We start from the raw sequence: 14819 nt of genomic DNA on the forward strand, positions 1-14819 counted from the left end.
GCATAGATAATGCCTCTTGGTTTAATGCATTCAGCAGGGTTCTTCAGCAAGCTTCTTGTAGCTCTTGTGCATTTGGATTTTTGACTTCAGTAGCATAGCCTGGCCTAATGCATGTGTCAGACTGTCGTCCGATACTGGTGACCTAGAACTGGAAGATGAGCCGGCTACAACTGACTTGCTTCTAAACACCTGAAAATGATTAGTAGAGAAGAAGGCTTTCATTCTGAAATGGACCGAGTTTCTTGCTGTTCAACAAACCACAATAGCTAGCTGGAGGACAGAATTGGAAGACTGAATACAGACTGCTGATTAGAGTTCTGAACCAGTCAAGGAGAGATGGATTTCATCAGTTTATCATGGCAAATTATGACTAAGGCAGAAGCAATGGAACAGCAATCTTTGGTGGCAGAAACAAGCATTTTAGGCAGGGAGTCTGCACACAAGAGGCTGTAGTTCAAAGTAATTATAACTTAAAATGGAAAAGTAGTACTGGTTTTAATCACAGGAAACTAATAATCTTTGTGGTTTATCAAAACCTAAATTGGTTAGTTGTGGTGGTAATGGCAACCTTAAGCACTAGTCCAAAGAATTAGTGTAGACAACATGTGCATCATACTGTTTTTGCTGATGTTTGCAAAGTCCTGAAGTATATTTTATGGGCTGTGCCAGGAGACATTTGCTTGACAGGCCATGATAAAGTAAATTGGTTCCCATAGGATGCAAAAATAAGAGCTCTGTGCCTTTTCCATCGTTCCACTTTCTGCTCCCCTGACATGACATTGTTCAAAGCATAATACGAAGTGAACTTTGCACTTGGAGCAAGGTTAAAGAAGCGTGTCAAAGCCAAGCAAATGCAAAATGGTTTTTAAATCAGGAGGGCTGCTATGATCTCAAAATGGCAAAAGCAACAAAATTTGCTACAAATTTATACTGGTAGTAGAAGCCATAAAGATAGTTGGTTTGCATCCTAGTAGACAAAAGAAAAGGAAGCTTCTTTGAGAGACTTGGCATGCTACAAATACTGGTAGCAGTAGTTTGGGAATCTCCCTGGTTGGCACTGTGAGCCTAGAGCAGTTTTTAATCCTTGTTTCCAAAAAGATCGGAAACCTGGCGTGTAGAGGAAGTAGCCAAGCAGCTAATTGACCGCTTGCTGTGCTGTGTATCAAGAGTGTATTAAGAAAGATACTTAGGCTGTGTATTCCTGAGACTTCTACATAGTCTTGCATGTGTGTTATGGTTTAGTAGTACAGTTTTGTTATCCTTTTTAGGTTTTTCATTTTGGTTCCCCTTTGATGCTTCAATGCTTGTTCTATCCCTCTTTCCCATCTAGCAGCTTCATCCTGTCAATGAAAAAAACAGTGTAACACCAGAATGCTTGCTGCTCAGAGCAAAATCATTTTTTTGGTGGGGGGAATGGAAAAGGGGGTTGCAGATACTGTGTACAGCTTGTGGTCTATTTTTGTTGATGTATCACTGATACTACTTTTACATCAAAACAAAATTTGACCAATTATCTGCTGAAGCAAGCAGAGTTTTGTCAGGCAGTGTGGAGTGATTCATTCCCCCCTCCATCATGTTTAACTTGATTTTGAGAAACTGATCCCTAATATGATGTCTGTTTCCCCCCCAAAAATGAATTCCTCTGCAAGGAATTCAGTTACTGGCCCACTATGCTTTTGTTACTCTGCCCCTTACAGCTTCCTGTAACTTCAAAATCTGTTCTGGAAGGTTGAGGGGAGCCTCCAGGGCATTTTGGGGGGGCGGGGGGAGAAGGCACTAGTTTTGTTCTGTGAGTGAAGCTCCACTTCACTCCAGAGGATAGCTTGTAGCGGGTAGGAGCTGGAAAAGGTTTTCCACCATCAAAGTTTCTCTTACAGGCTGGTATAATCCCAAAATGAACAAAATTAGTGTATTAAAAAGAGTGCCAAAGTATTGGTATATTTGACAGGAAAAACTTTGTAGTTATTTTTTTGTACCCCTGAATCTGAAACTTTCCTATATTGCCTATGCTAATGCAGTAGAGGGCCACATAGAACTAGCTGTTCATCCTTTTAATATATATATATATATATATATATATATATATATATATATATATATATTGCTACTATGATTACAAGAATGCCTTTCACACTACCTTGAAAAATTTCAGGAACCCACGCACTTTACTAATGACACATTCATGTCTCATAAGGCCCAAAGTACAAAATTTACACATTTAGTGCACCCAGGATCAAACTTAACTGAATTTAGCTGTCTTAACATGTGAGAATTGGCTGTGAGAGGGGAACTTTGCAATAGCACAAGTTTTTGGGGCTGTTACTTGGAAGTATAATAATTTCTCCACAATGTTCTTCCCAAATCTCTGTGTTTCCTACACATGGCCTAAAATGAGCGGTGGTGCAGGTGGGAGTCACAGTTTGCTTCAATGTGCACATTGTTGTGGAAAAGCTGGAAGCTGCTTGGAAGTATAATAATTTCTCCACAATGTTCTTCCCAAATCTCTGTGTTTCCTACACATGGCCTAAAATGAGCGGTGGTGCAGGTGGGAGTCACAGTTTGCTTCAATGTGCACATTGTTGCGGAAAAGCTGGAAGCTGCTCATCTTGGAAGGGGAGTTTAGTATGGGCTTATTTCACTGTGGCCTTGGCTGCACTAGCTTAGGGAAAGGATGGCAGATATGCCACATGTTTTCCAGAAATTTATACGAACATCCTGTGGGCAACCCCCACCATATTGCAGGAAATGGCTTTCTCCCCCTTATTAACAAGTTTCAGGTAGTTCAAAATGTAAGTGGATGTTTAAATTCTTGTTCTGGGTTGTGTGATTATTTGCTTATTTCCAGCTGTGTTGAAAGATAACCTTGCTAGAGTGAAGCAAGGCCATTATGTAAAAAGCAGTGGCTGGTGCAACAAAAGAGCAAACTCTGCTACCATACTAGTTTGTGGTATTTGTTGCAAATTACATCAATCTCTGCTCAGCCCTAGGTTTCAGAATAAAAGCTTTCCTGCTGACTGGTACTAAAGCAGTTCATGAGAAGGATTCAGCGGGGGGGGGGGGGGCGCTGCCTGTAGACTAAAGTTCGATCAGTTAATACAAAAAGAAAAGGAAGGTCACTCATGTCTGCCAGTAACTCATTTTTGTGTTACGTCTACAGAATTTGGATGATCTACAAGAGAAGGGGGCAATATCTTTGTCCTCTTAGCCCAAAGTCTGCTGCATTTGTGCACTGGATAGGCTAAATAAAAATTTCAACAGTTGTTAAAATCATCCTGCTATCATATTCTGGCTACAAAACCAGAATCACTTTTAGCTCTGATGGTAACGTAATTTACACAGAGTGTACCCAAAAACGCACAGCAAAAGTGCAGACGTTTTGCATGCAAGCAGAAATGACAGAATTAAACTAGATGCAGCAATGGCCTGCTAAAGTATTTGTGTTTTAGTTATTATATATCTATACCACTCTTCATCCAACACCTTTGGTTCATGTGAAAAAAGTTTGTTCTGAGGGTGGGGGGTGGACAGAGACTACTATTACAGAAATCAGCCTTTCATTGAAGCTACTCCAGACTCCACCTGAACAGTGACCTTAATCTCAGTATTTCAGATACAGCCTTGGCCAGGGTTCTCAACTTCCTTTTCCCTCCTCCCTTTTGCCATTTTTGCAGTTGATTCATCTTTGAGCCTCTGCGCACACATTCTGCGTACTGCTTCAGTTGCCACCATCTTTATAGTTTTTTGCAGTACCCTAAACAATTCAGTACCCCAAGGTAGCAGATGCTCAAAGCAGCTTTGCTACAAAACATATTCAAGGCAGCTGACCAAATTTCAAAAGTCTACATACACTAACAACTTTGATTGCAGGTAGAACAGTAGACTATGAAGATAAGCACAAGGTTTTTAATCTGTCTCTCCAAAAGCCTGAGCCACGATGGCACTCTGGGCATGTTTGTAACAGCACCTTGGTGTGCAAATACAACTGGTAATCAAATTTAGCTTAACAGCATGGCTAACTTCAGCTGATTTATGCAAACTAGGGTACTGTGACCCAGGATAAAGATTAAAAAGTGCATTTGGTCTCTTGTCCCAGGTTACTGAAGAGGGCCTTGCTCTCAGGCACTGTTACGAACAGGCGTCAGTTGCCCTCCAACTCTTCCTTCTATAGTTTCAATCTGCAGCTACTCAAAGAAAAATAAATTAAGTGAAAAATCCCTATGCTTATCTGCTCAGTCAGATCTTTTACCTCCTAAACTGGTTCTTAAGGAAGGTCTGATTGGCTCCTAATTTCTGTAAAAAGAACGTTTGCACTACTGAAAAAGTGCAGGAGTTTGAAGGTCCCACAGAACTTGAACAAATACATGAACTCGGGAACTGAGTAATGCTTAGCAGCACCTGCCTCTTCCTAATTTCTAGAATGGCTGGTCATGTAGAATACTGATCAGCTGACCCTTGTGGCATAAAGCCACCATGTACGTTTTAAATCTAAAAGCAGAAGAGGAAGCATTCTAATTTGTACAATTAGAAACTGCTTTTATTAATACAGAAACAAAATAATTTTAATACAAAGAAGTCATTTTTACTTACTGTACTTAAATGCTTTCGTGTTGTATTAATTTCCTCTTCCCATCATTTCAGGAGCTATTCAAACTATGTTCCACTTCTATTTCTTAATAAGGCATAATTCAAAAAGTTGGGCAGCAACCCATAATATGGTCAGGACCATACAGAATTTTAGTAATGAAATAAACACATCTCTGCAATAAATAATACCAGTCCTTACTAACATCGTTATATTTTTACAAAATGTAAAAAAATAAAAATGATCAAAGGCCAATTATTACAAAGAAACCTAATGCATGTTTATTCTTTAAATAATATGTTTGCAGAACCAAAACATGTTTCTTGCAGAATCTTTTTTTAATGAAGCTAGACTTCTTAAAAATTATCAACACTTAGCATTTTAAGGTGAACAGTTCAGCAACTCTTCCTGCTCCCACAATTGACAACTTTCTTGCTGGCTTAACAATTATGCTAATCGCTCTTATCTTCTCCTTGGTAATGCCTGTATTCTGGCTTAAGTTCCCACGTGTTTTTGTGTGTTCCCTTAACGTTGTAGATGCCTATTTCTCTTAAAATTTCTTTCAAGTAGCTCTGAAAAAAAGGAAAAGAAAATATTTAATTTGATATTAATATCAGGCTATTTTACATTAGTAATAAAGATGGTACTAAAATAAACTAGCCTAGGCCAGAAATTGCTGCTTAACAGTTTAATAATGGAATTTTCATCTGCACGCAGAATTAGGCTCTGCTTACCTTCCATGTAAATCCTTTAATTGCAACGGTTTTGTTTAAGAGTATCACGCATATGTTCATGGGAAGAACAGAACTGCAGAGCCACAAAAGATGAAGATTCTTAAACACAGGAAATATGCTCCGGAATGCAGACTAAGGTAGTTCAGGTGTTGCAATGATAAGGCAACAGCTGTTCTACAGGGCTGTGTGTGTTTGCGACAAATGTCTTTTAACAGCCTGTGGGCTTTATCAGGCCCACCAGGCCTCTGAATTTGGCCCACAAGGCCATTTGGGGCAAACCACACCCACCTGCCAGTCACCTGAAGTTCATATGCAGTTAGCTACAGAGAGATGCTATCTCTTATCTAAGCACAACAGCAAAGAGGAAGGGGAGCCTCTGCCTGCTGCCTTTTTGCAAGCAGAGCTTAATCGACAAGAGGGACGCGGGTGGCGCTGTGGGTTAAACCACAGAGCCTAGGACTTGCCGATCAGAAGGTCGGCAGTTTGAATCCCCATGATGAGGTGAGCTCCCGTTGCTCGGTCCCTGCTCCTGCCAACCTAGCAGTTCAAAAGCACGTCAAAGTGCAAGTAGATAAATAGGTACCGCTTCGGCGGGAAGGTGAACGGCGTTTCTGTGCGCTGCTCTGGTTCGCCAGAAACAGCTTAGTCATGCTGGCCACATGACCCGAAAGCTGTCTGCGGACAAACGCTGGCTCCCTCGGCCAATAAAGCGAGATGAGCACTGCAACCCCAGAGTTGGTCACGACTGGACCTAATGGTCAGGGGTACCTTTACCTTTTATAATCACCAAGAGCAGGCAGAGGTGCAACTCGGGCCTTAGTGCTGTGAAGGCTACAGCTCTGTGATGGGGCATCTGCAGAAGGTACCAAGTTCAGTCCCCAGCACTGCTAAGCAGGACTGGGGGAAATTTCTGCCTGAAATCCTCAAGAAGGGCTGCTGTTCATTGTTGCCATTCCCGAGCTAAATGGACCAGCATAAAGCAACTTTCTATCTCCCAGGTCCCTACCACTGCCTGCACAATGCAATTGCTCTGCCTACAGTTTGAAAGGAAACCGCAACATGGCAACTTTCTATCAAAATTACAGTCATGGTGTCAGCAATGAGTTGTGAGTGCTAGCGAAGATAAGAGTCCGGGAAACCAGCTATATTTACAGGATTTATTGCTCCTTTGAAGCTATGTACAAGCAGTTCAAAAGTTCGACTCTTTCATGGCGGGTCAGTTGTCCCGACTGGCTTTCCTTTCAATTTCCCCCAGCATAGCCACCTTCTAAGCCCAGCCCCCCTCCTTCCTCTCTGACGAGAGTGGCTTGTCCCCAGAAGTACCGCCCCCCTCTCAGATTCATTACCTCCTGACAGCTCTTCGTCACCCTCCTCGTCCGAGGAAGAGCAACTACTGATTAAAGGACGCTTCTCCCCGTAAGTTCCCATTCTTTCCCCCTTCTCTGGCTCCAGTTCCCTGACACATGGTAACTTCAGTGTATAAGTTCTAACCCTTAGCTGCAAACCTATGAATATAGTGAGGTAACTTCCAAGTCAACATGCTTAGGATCAGGTAATGTTTCCTTTAGTCTTGGAAAACGATAAAAAGAAAATATGAGAAACAGAAAACATACTGCAAAGTGAATTAATGTAGGGTATCTGAAGGATCTCCAGTCTAGTCTCCTAATGGTGTCGGGGGCAGTTGTTACCCCAGGTTACCCCATAAGTGTCAAGGTGGTGGTTGGAGAGACTGGACGGGGTTTGCCCCACAATGCCTCCCTGTAGTTACAGGCCTGTGACACAGGAAGAAAATAAAGTGTGTATCAGCCCTGGAGCAGGAGGTCCATGAATGACAAGCTTCTGATGTGTCATTTTATGTCTGATTTTTCTCATTTCCTTTCTGGGTGAATACTGACAAAGCATTGTAATCGTGGTAGATGCAGTTTGAACATACATTCCAGAGCATGTTCAGAGCAGCAAATGTCTGCTCAAACCACTTGCACTACACTTAATATGTTAGATCTGTTTTCAGCACGTTTTAGCATTTCACTGCTGCAAGGATTATTCATACAACATCCTCCCACCACCAGATGGCAGCAACTCATCATATGAGAAAACTCTTGTGCTCAAATCCTGCTTGAAGAATTCCCATTGGCTTGACTCAGCCGGCTCGTCATATGTTTTTAGGCAATTAAAAGAGATTTTCAAGGGGGAAAACTGCAAGTAATAGAAGGCACCATTCTCGACCACTGCTCTGCACTCACCACAGGCTTCAAGTGTCCTTTCTGCCACTGATGGTGCAAAAGGATGTAGACAGTACGCAATATAGTGGTACTACTGCCGTATTCTGGCCAAGTTTGTCATGGTTATTGGAAATAATCGACTTGGCGATGACTGCACCATGGCTTCTTCCAGCGCGTCTAGACATGCTGTCCTAAGTGACTGTTCTGCAGCCTAGTCCGCCTTGACTGTACTTCTCCAGTAAGGCTGCCTAAGGTACAATTCTGACACTGAGGCATCCTTCCACATTAAGGAAAAACTTTGTGGACCCCATGGAAGAGATCCACCCCTTTGCAATCAACACTAAGCCTTCACATCCCTGCCAAAGTGGCATGGAGTTTGATAAATAGTTGGCCACCTTGCTAGAAAACACACTAACTGCATTGTAAGGTCACATGGGTATTTTCAAATTTCTAGTGAAAATATAAGCCGGCTACACCAGTTAGGCAACTAGAAAAACATGCACATTGCTTGCAGATGAAGGCCAGAACCAAGAGGTAAGTAATCAGCCCTGGCAAAAACTCTGAAAAGTGAGTTTGATAAACACTTAGAATCATAAAATTGTAGCGTTGGAAAGGATCACAAGCGTCATCTAGTTCAACTCCCTGCAACGCAAGAATCTTTTGCCCAATATGAGACTTGAACCACAACCTTGATATTAATAGTCTCATGCCTTTCAGAAGCCCACCCAAGTTTTCTGTGGAGATTCTGGTACGTACTGAGTGAAATAATATATGCTTCATGGGATCCACAAAAACGCAGGCGTTTCCCTGCTTGGTAGCATCTACGATGGTCTAGGAAGGCTTTGCAAGTGCTTCCTCACCATCAGCCTGACCCAAGGCCAACATCTTGGGTCAGGACATTGCCAGCACTCCATGCATCAGCTTTGGTGATCACACGCTTGAGGTGGTAGACAATTTTGTCTACCTGGGCTCCACCACAACCAGAAACCTCTCCACTGATGCTGAGCTGGACAAGTGTATTGGGCAAGGCAGCTCCAGCAATGGCTCACCTCTCCAAAAGGGTCTGGGAGAATGCGATGCTTACGACCAATACCAATATGAAGGTCTAACAAGCTTGTGTGTTGAGTGCACTGCTTTATGGAAGTGAGTCACGGGCAACTTACAACCGACAGGAGCGACGCCTCAGTGCCTTCCGTAAGCACTGTGTCAGGAAGATTTTGGCACAACAGACTCAAAAATATGTGCTCTTCCAAGCCCACATTCCCAAGCATGGTCACACTTCTGCCTCAGCAATGTCTACACTGGCTTGGTCATGTCCACAGAATGGAAGATGGCAGGATCCCCAAGGATGCTCTAAGGGGAGCTGGCTTCAGGCCCCAAGGGGAAACAATGGTAAAAAGAGAAGCAATTGTGCCTCATGAAACTTGAAAAATACATGGTCATCTTAGTGCTCTACAAAGAGCAGCCCTTCAACTCTCTGATGAATGCTTACTGCAATTCTATTGATTCATTCATTTTGGACTGCAGCTGTTCAAGAAAGCAAATTTGGGTGCTCTGATACCCCTGGAAATGCCTCCAGATATAAATATTGCAGGGTCACTTCCATGGAAAACCTTTACATCCTTATGGAAATTCATGAAGCAAATCATAATTAGGTTGCCAGTGTCGCTTCAGATCCTCATGCAGTGCCTAGAGGGCAGGTTTCAAGTCGTAAAAGGGTGTTAGCTCCTGGAAAGTCATCTGATACCAATGTGATTTCAGATCCTTTTAAACCCTTTTTGGCTCCAGAACTCAAAGAAGCAGAGTGTAGAATGAGAAGAGTGTGTTACCCGTAGACCTTTCCAAGATGCACATTTTATTCTCTTGCTTTGCAATATATTAGCTGTGTTGATCCTCCCAGCTTCCCCTGTCAAAAATCAGCAACTGGAGTCTACCACTCAAAGTCAGAGAGAGCTGTCACTCCAGTCTATTATCATGTGACTAATCATGTAATATACAGTAGAACAGAGACTAGACACTCACTCTGACACTGACTAACATAAGGAGGCACAAATAACCATTAACAATTCTCATTGTGGACTATTGAGAGGATAAGAACACACAGCCACTCTGGGCCAAGGCAAGAAATGGACTGAGGCGTTGGCTGATGGCTTCTGACAAAGATCTTACTGCATCTCCTGCCTTCAGGCATGAGAGGGCAGTATAACCCCACCATGCCATTGTTTACTGCCTCTGAATAGGCATGACTAATATCGGTCTACAAATTCAAACAGGTCTGCTCTGAGAAGAGATTAACTGGATGCAATCCAAAGACTGCAGTAATATTATGAACACTTATTTGGTAGTAAATCCCAATGAAATCAATAGGATTAACAGGATCTGCTAACCGGGCCCCAGGTGTTGATCTTTATGTGCAGTGGAAGCACACTGTATTTGATACAAATTCTGTTGGGTGACATTTTTCAACAACAACAACAACAACAGACTGGGTTGTCCCAGCCAATCTCGGTGGCTTTCAACAAATTATGAAAACACAATAAAGCATCAAACTTCCCTAAACGGGGCTGACTTTAGATGTCTTCTAAAAGTCCTTAGTTTATTTGTTTGACATCTGATGGGAAGGCATTCCACAGAGTAGGTACCACTACTAAGAAGGCTCTCTGCCTGGTTCCCTATAACTTCACTTTTCACTGTGAGAGGACCATCAGAAGGCCCTCGGAGCTGGACCTCAAGTGTCCGGGCTGAGGTATACAGGGCCCTTCAAGTATACAAGGCCAAAGCCGTTTAGAGCTTTAAAGGTCAGCGCCAACACTTTAAATTGTGCTTGGAAATGTACTGGGAGTCAATGTGGATCTTTCAGGACCAGTGTTATATGGTCCCAGCAGCCACTACCAGTCACCAGTCTGGCAGCCACATTCTGGGTTGGTTGTTTCTGAGTCACCTTGAAAGGTAGCCCCATGTGGAGTGCATTGCATTAGTTCAAGAGATAACCAGGGCATGTACCACTCTCGGCTCCATCGGTATGCCGGGTCTCAGCTGGCATACCAGATGGAACTGGTAGACAGTTGCCTATGGCACAATGGACAGCTGTGAGTCCAGAATGACTCCCAGGCTGCACATCTGGTCTTTCAGGGGCACAGTTACCCCATTCAGGACCAGGGAATCCCCTGCACCTGCTCATTTTCTGTCCCCAAGAAACAGTACTTCTGTTTTGTTGTGATTCAACCTCCATCAACCAACCTCCATCCACCCATCCTTCAACTGCCTCCAGACACCCACACAGGACGTTCCCATGATTGGGCCTGAAACCTGATTGGAAGGGGTCCAAAGAGTCCAGACGTGCCTGGAGTTGTTTCTTCGACCACCCACTTGATCACCTTGTCCAAGAGACTGGATGATAATTGGCTATAGTGGTGGGGTCCAAAGATGGTTTTTTTTTTAAATAAGTGGTTTGATAACCGCTTCTTTAAGGGGGTCTGGGAAGGCTCCCTCCAAGAGGGAAGCATTCACCAACCCACGGATCCCAGAATAGGAAAGGGTTGAGAAGAAAGGTGGTTGGTTTTACTCATCCAAGCAGCCTCTCCACATCCTCAGAGTAACAGTTTGAAACTGATCCCCTACAACTTGACTAGATAGAGAGCTGGCACTCTCCCGCCCTGGCCTTGCTACCATGGTGGAATTTACCGCCTTCCAGATTCAACCAATTTTATCTGCAAAAAACTTTGCAAAATTGTTGCAGGAGTACTTGGGAGTTCCTACTGGACCCTGATGACGAAGGTGGTTCTACGAACTACCGGAAAGAGTCTCTTGCAACTGTTTTCTGCTGATGCAATGGGGGCAGCAATGAAGGTGTTCTTTGCCTTTGCCATTGCCACTTGGTAAGCTCGATGTTCAGTTCAATTTAGAATGAGTCTTTCACTACTGTCACTCTAGCCATCTCAGTGATTATCTCATCGCCCTCAGTCCTGGGGAATACCACAGAACCATTCAAGCTCCATGCATTTGGAGAGGGCGCTTTAGAGCCAGACAGTCGATAGCCCTGGTTAACTCCACATTCCAGTGGGCCACCAGCTGAGAGGCTACCACTCTCTGGAAGCCATTTGGATCCATTAAGTGGCAAGGGCGGACAATCAAACTGGTCCCACCTCCCTGCAGAGAAGTCTAGTTGCACCAGGAAGTAATTTGACCATGGCACTTCTTTTGTTCCACTGGAACTTAGTGTCAGATCACGCACGCCGACAGAGGTAAATGCCAGATCTAAGCCATTGGCTTAGGGCCAGATTTATTCAGGGAGAGCCCCATGGAGGCCATGCTTTCCTCAAAGTCCTGAGCTGTCAGGAACAAATGCTGCCAAAATAAAATTGCCCAAGAGGACCATTAACAATGCCTAAATGAAATTAACCTAGTCTGTCAAGCTGCCAGCTTTACAAGCTAATTACTGACATCTAGTAATCAACAGACAGTCAAGCACAAAGCAGCCAAATCAGGTACTTTGCAGAGATGAAAAAGAATACAAAGATAAAGCTAACAAACTGACAGCAGAAAAGGGCACATTTTGAGTAGCTAAATTGGGAAAAGCAAGTACTTAGAAATTAATTTTAATACAGCACTGAAAGGGCTTGGAAAACTGGCTAAGCAAAAGCTTTGAATACTAAGATTAATTTCACCTTGTTTAACAAGTGCTGAGAAAACTTTCAATCAGAAGAAAAGCAATGAACTTGTCTCAACATGACGCAACCTTCCTTTCTCTAATCCGGGGGTGGCCAACTTCCAAGAGACTGTGATCTACTCACAGAATTAAAAACTGGCAGTGATCTATCACCATTTTTTAGGGGTTCAGGTCAAAGGTTTTTTTAGGGGGTTCCGGAGGCATAAGGCATAAGTTGCTTAGCTTTTTTAGGGGCGCAACATTTTTACATTATTTTGGGGTCAAAGAGAAACAGCAAGTCACCGAAGGATCGCTGGGGGGGGAACAGACCCAGTTTGTAAACTCTGTCTTCCCTTCTCCAACAATGATGGAGGGCAGGGCGAGGGGGAAGGGCCAGCAATCGACCACGATCAACCAAAGCCTCACAGGGATCGACCAGTAGATTGCGATCAACCTGTTGGACATCCCTGCTCTAATCCACTCACTCGGTTCTACATAACTGTTCTCAGCAGGCTTCCTCAAACTCGGCCCTCCATATGTTTTTGGCCTACAACTCCCATCATCCCTAGCTAGCAGGACCAGTGGTCAGGGATGATGGGAATTGTAGTCTCAAAACATCTGGAGGGCCGAGGTGGAGGAAGCCTGGTTCTCAGTCTCTGGGAGCTGGCAAACAGGGCCAGTAAACTGGAAGATTTGAGAGGCATTGGTGGAAAAGACAGAACAAAGTGAGCTTGTGCCTTTGGGGCTAAGGCTGGTTGCTTATCTAAGGCTGGTTGCTTGCTGCTTGAAGGCTTGCTTGTGTGCTTTTGTGTGTTCTTGGCCATGTGCTGTACTACAGCACACGGTCTGAGGGAGAGGAACTACTGCTGAGAAAGGAAGTGAGATGGAGCTAGCAAACCCCATTTCTACATCACTGGGAGATTGCAAACAGGGGTGTTTGTGAAGGTGTTTCGCAGGAAAAAGCTGAAGTGTTGTGTTGGAGTGCATAGGAGCAAGAGACATGGATAGCGAGAGCTGCTGCAGTGACCAGCCGTGCCAGTGGCTTGTTTTTTTTCTACATGAGAAATTACACAGCTTTACCTGCAGCAAGTGGCTGCCCTGCTGGAGGAGAAGGTACAACCCCTTGAGGCACTTTGAGCTATCAGGGAAGATGAAAAATTTCTGGACAGAGCAGAGCAGGCTGTTCTGGGAGAGCAAAAGATGAGGAGTGCTGTACAAAATTAATGTCAAACATAACTATGCATAAGTGTTAGTTAGTGCATGAAGGGGTTAAGACCACAGAGTTGCATTGCTAGACTCAGGTCATGCTTCTTATTCACTTTCCTTTCCTCACTCTCTCTTCATGCCATGTAACCAACCAGAAAGGACATGTCTGAGTTTGCTCCAAGTTCAGAACGCATGCTTGTAATAATCTTTCTGTATTCCGTACCTGTGTTCTTCTTGCTGCTACATGGAATAACGCGTGAACCAGACCTTTGGATTTTGTCAGTAAAGCTTTTAAACTTACGTAACAGTTGTGTGGTCTGTTCATTGTCAGAGGGGTAGAGAGAGGGGCAAGCACTAAAACTGAAATATGATATGAAAAGGGGTCTAACAACCTACATTCCCAAGCTATGCTTCTGCTGAACTCTGCAACTGTTTTAAACTTTGCTGCAGCCTCTCTCCTGCTGGAGAGAATCCAGGAATCTGGCCAATTCTGTTGTTAATTACCCATATGTGGGTCACAGATCTTATTTCCCCCCAACAGATGCCTCTACAGAGGAAGATCACCACATGCAGCAAACAAACATGTGGAAGAACATGGCCTTTATCATGTGAGGTGAATTTTATGCGGTACAATTCATTTTACACACATATGTCTGTGATCTAAAGTCTGGCATTAACGCCAGGCTTATGGATAATGACAATACTTTGCCATTTTCCATGGAAACTTGGCACGACAGCTTTTTAGTCCCTTTCCATTTGGTATTCTGGGGACAATTCTCACCCCAGGGAAAAGTTCTCTGGAATTCTCCAAGGACAAGAAGTGTGAACTGGGAGGCCCAGAAGAACCTGGCCAGGATAGAACCCCATAATGTCTATCTTGCAGTTCCTGAATTTGCCACCAAACCAATTCCCATTTTTGTAAATGCTGGCTTAAGAGTTAACCACAAGATTTGTTAAGATTTGTTATTTGTTCAAATCCATAGAAATGTACTTTCACACTTTTGCTTTTAAAAGGATGCTTGTTAAATTGTTCCTGCTTAAATTGTTCCCTTGATAGTTAGGTTTTGTTTTTTTCGAGAAAACAAAATGGTGATAATGGCAATAAGATTGCACTTGCAGCACAGAAGACTGCCAAAAATGCATTTTATAAAAATGCATTTGGTTACAAGAAAGCTATTAATGATCCTCAATACAGATTTTTAAATAAAGTGTAAGCTGTTCATACAGCATAATAAGAGCATATTCTGGGGAGCTAAAGAGTTCATAAACATTCAAGCCCTGAGTATTACTTTTCAGATATTACAAGGATGATAAATACAAGTGAGAAATATAAATGGCTCAGAATGACAGAAGGATTCGCAGAAGCATTTGGACACACTTTGGAGTACTCAAAGCATCTATCACAGAATCAAAGAATTACAGAACTG

General features: G+C 43.3%; 1 protein-coding gene and 2 long non-coding RNA genes across 3 annotated transcripts in view; 1 reads left to right on the forward strand and 2 right to left on the reverse strand.

Annotated features, from left to right (window-relative positions):
• Positions 1-1258: 1258 nt before the first annotated feature.
• On the reverse strand, positions 1259-2463 carry LOC308477274. The gene is made up of 2 exons (XR_013986431.1): positions 2106-2463; positions 1259-2004 (listed from the first exon to the last, which is right to left on the reverse strand). It is a non-coding gene; the product is annotated as an uncharacterized lncRNA (long non-coding RNA).
• A 2374-nt stretch (positions 2464-4837) lies between these two features.
• GTF2F2 (general transcription factor IIF subunit 2) overlaps positions 4838-14819 on the reverse strand; it is a 68005-nt gene continuing 58023 nt past the window's right edge. Inside the window, exon 9 of the mRNA XM_081005737.1 lies at positions 4838-5154. Coding sequence (XP_080861863.1) covers positions 5035-5154 — 120 coding nt within the window. The 3' untranslated portion in view covers positions 4838-5034. The remainder of the gene's footprint in view (positions 5155-14819) is intronic.
• Positions 6415-13692, forward strand: LOC308477800. Its single transcript, XR_013986710.1, has 2 exons — positions 6415-9725; positions 10650-13692. It is a non-coding gene; the product is annotated as an uncharacterized lncRNA (long non-coding RNA).

Source organism: Podarcis pityusensis, assembly GCF_964106645.2.
Source record: "Podarcis pityusensis genome assembly, chromosome: 5".
Lineage (NCBI taxonomy): Eukaryota > Metazoa > Chordata > Lepidosauria > Squamata > Lacertidae > Podarcis > Podarcis pityusensis.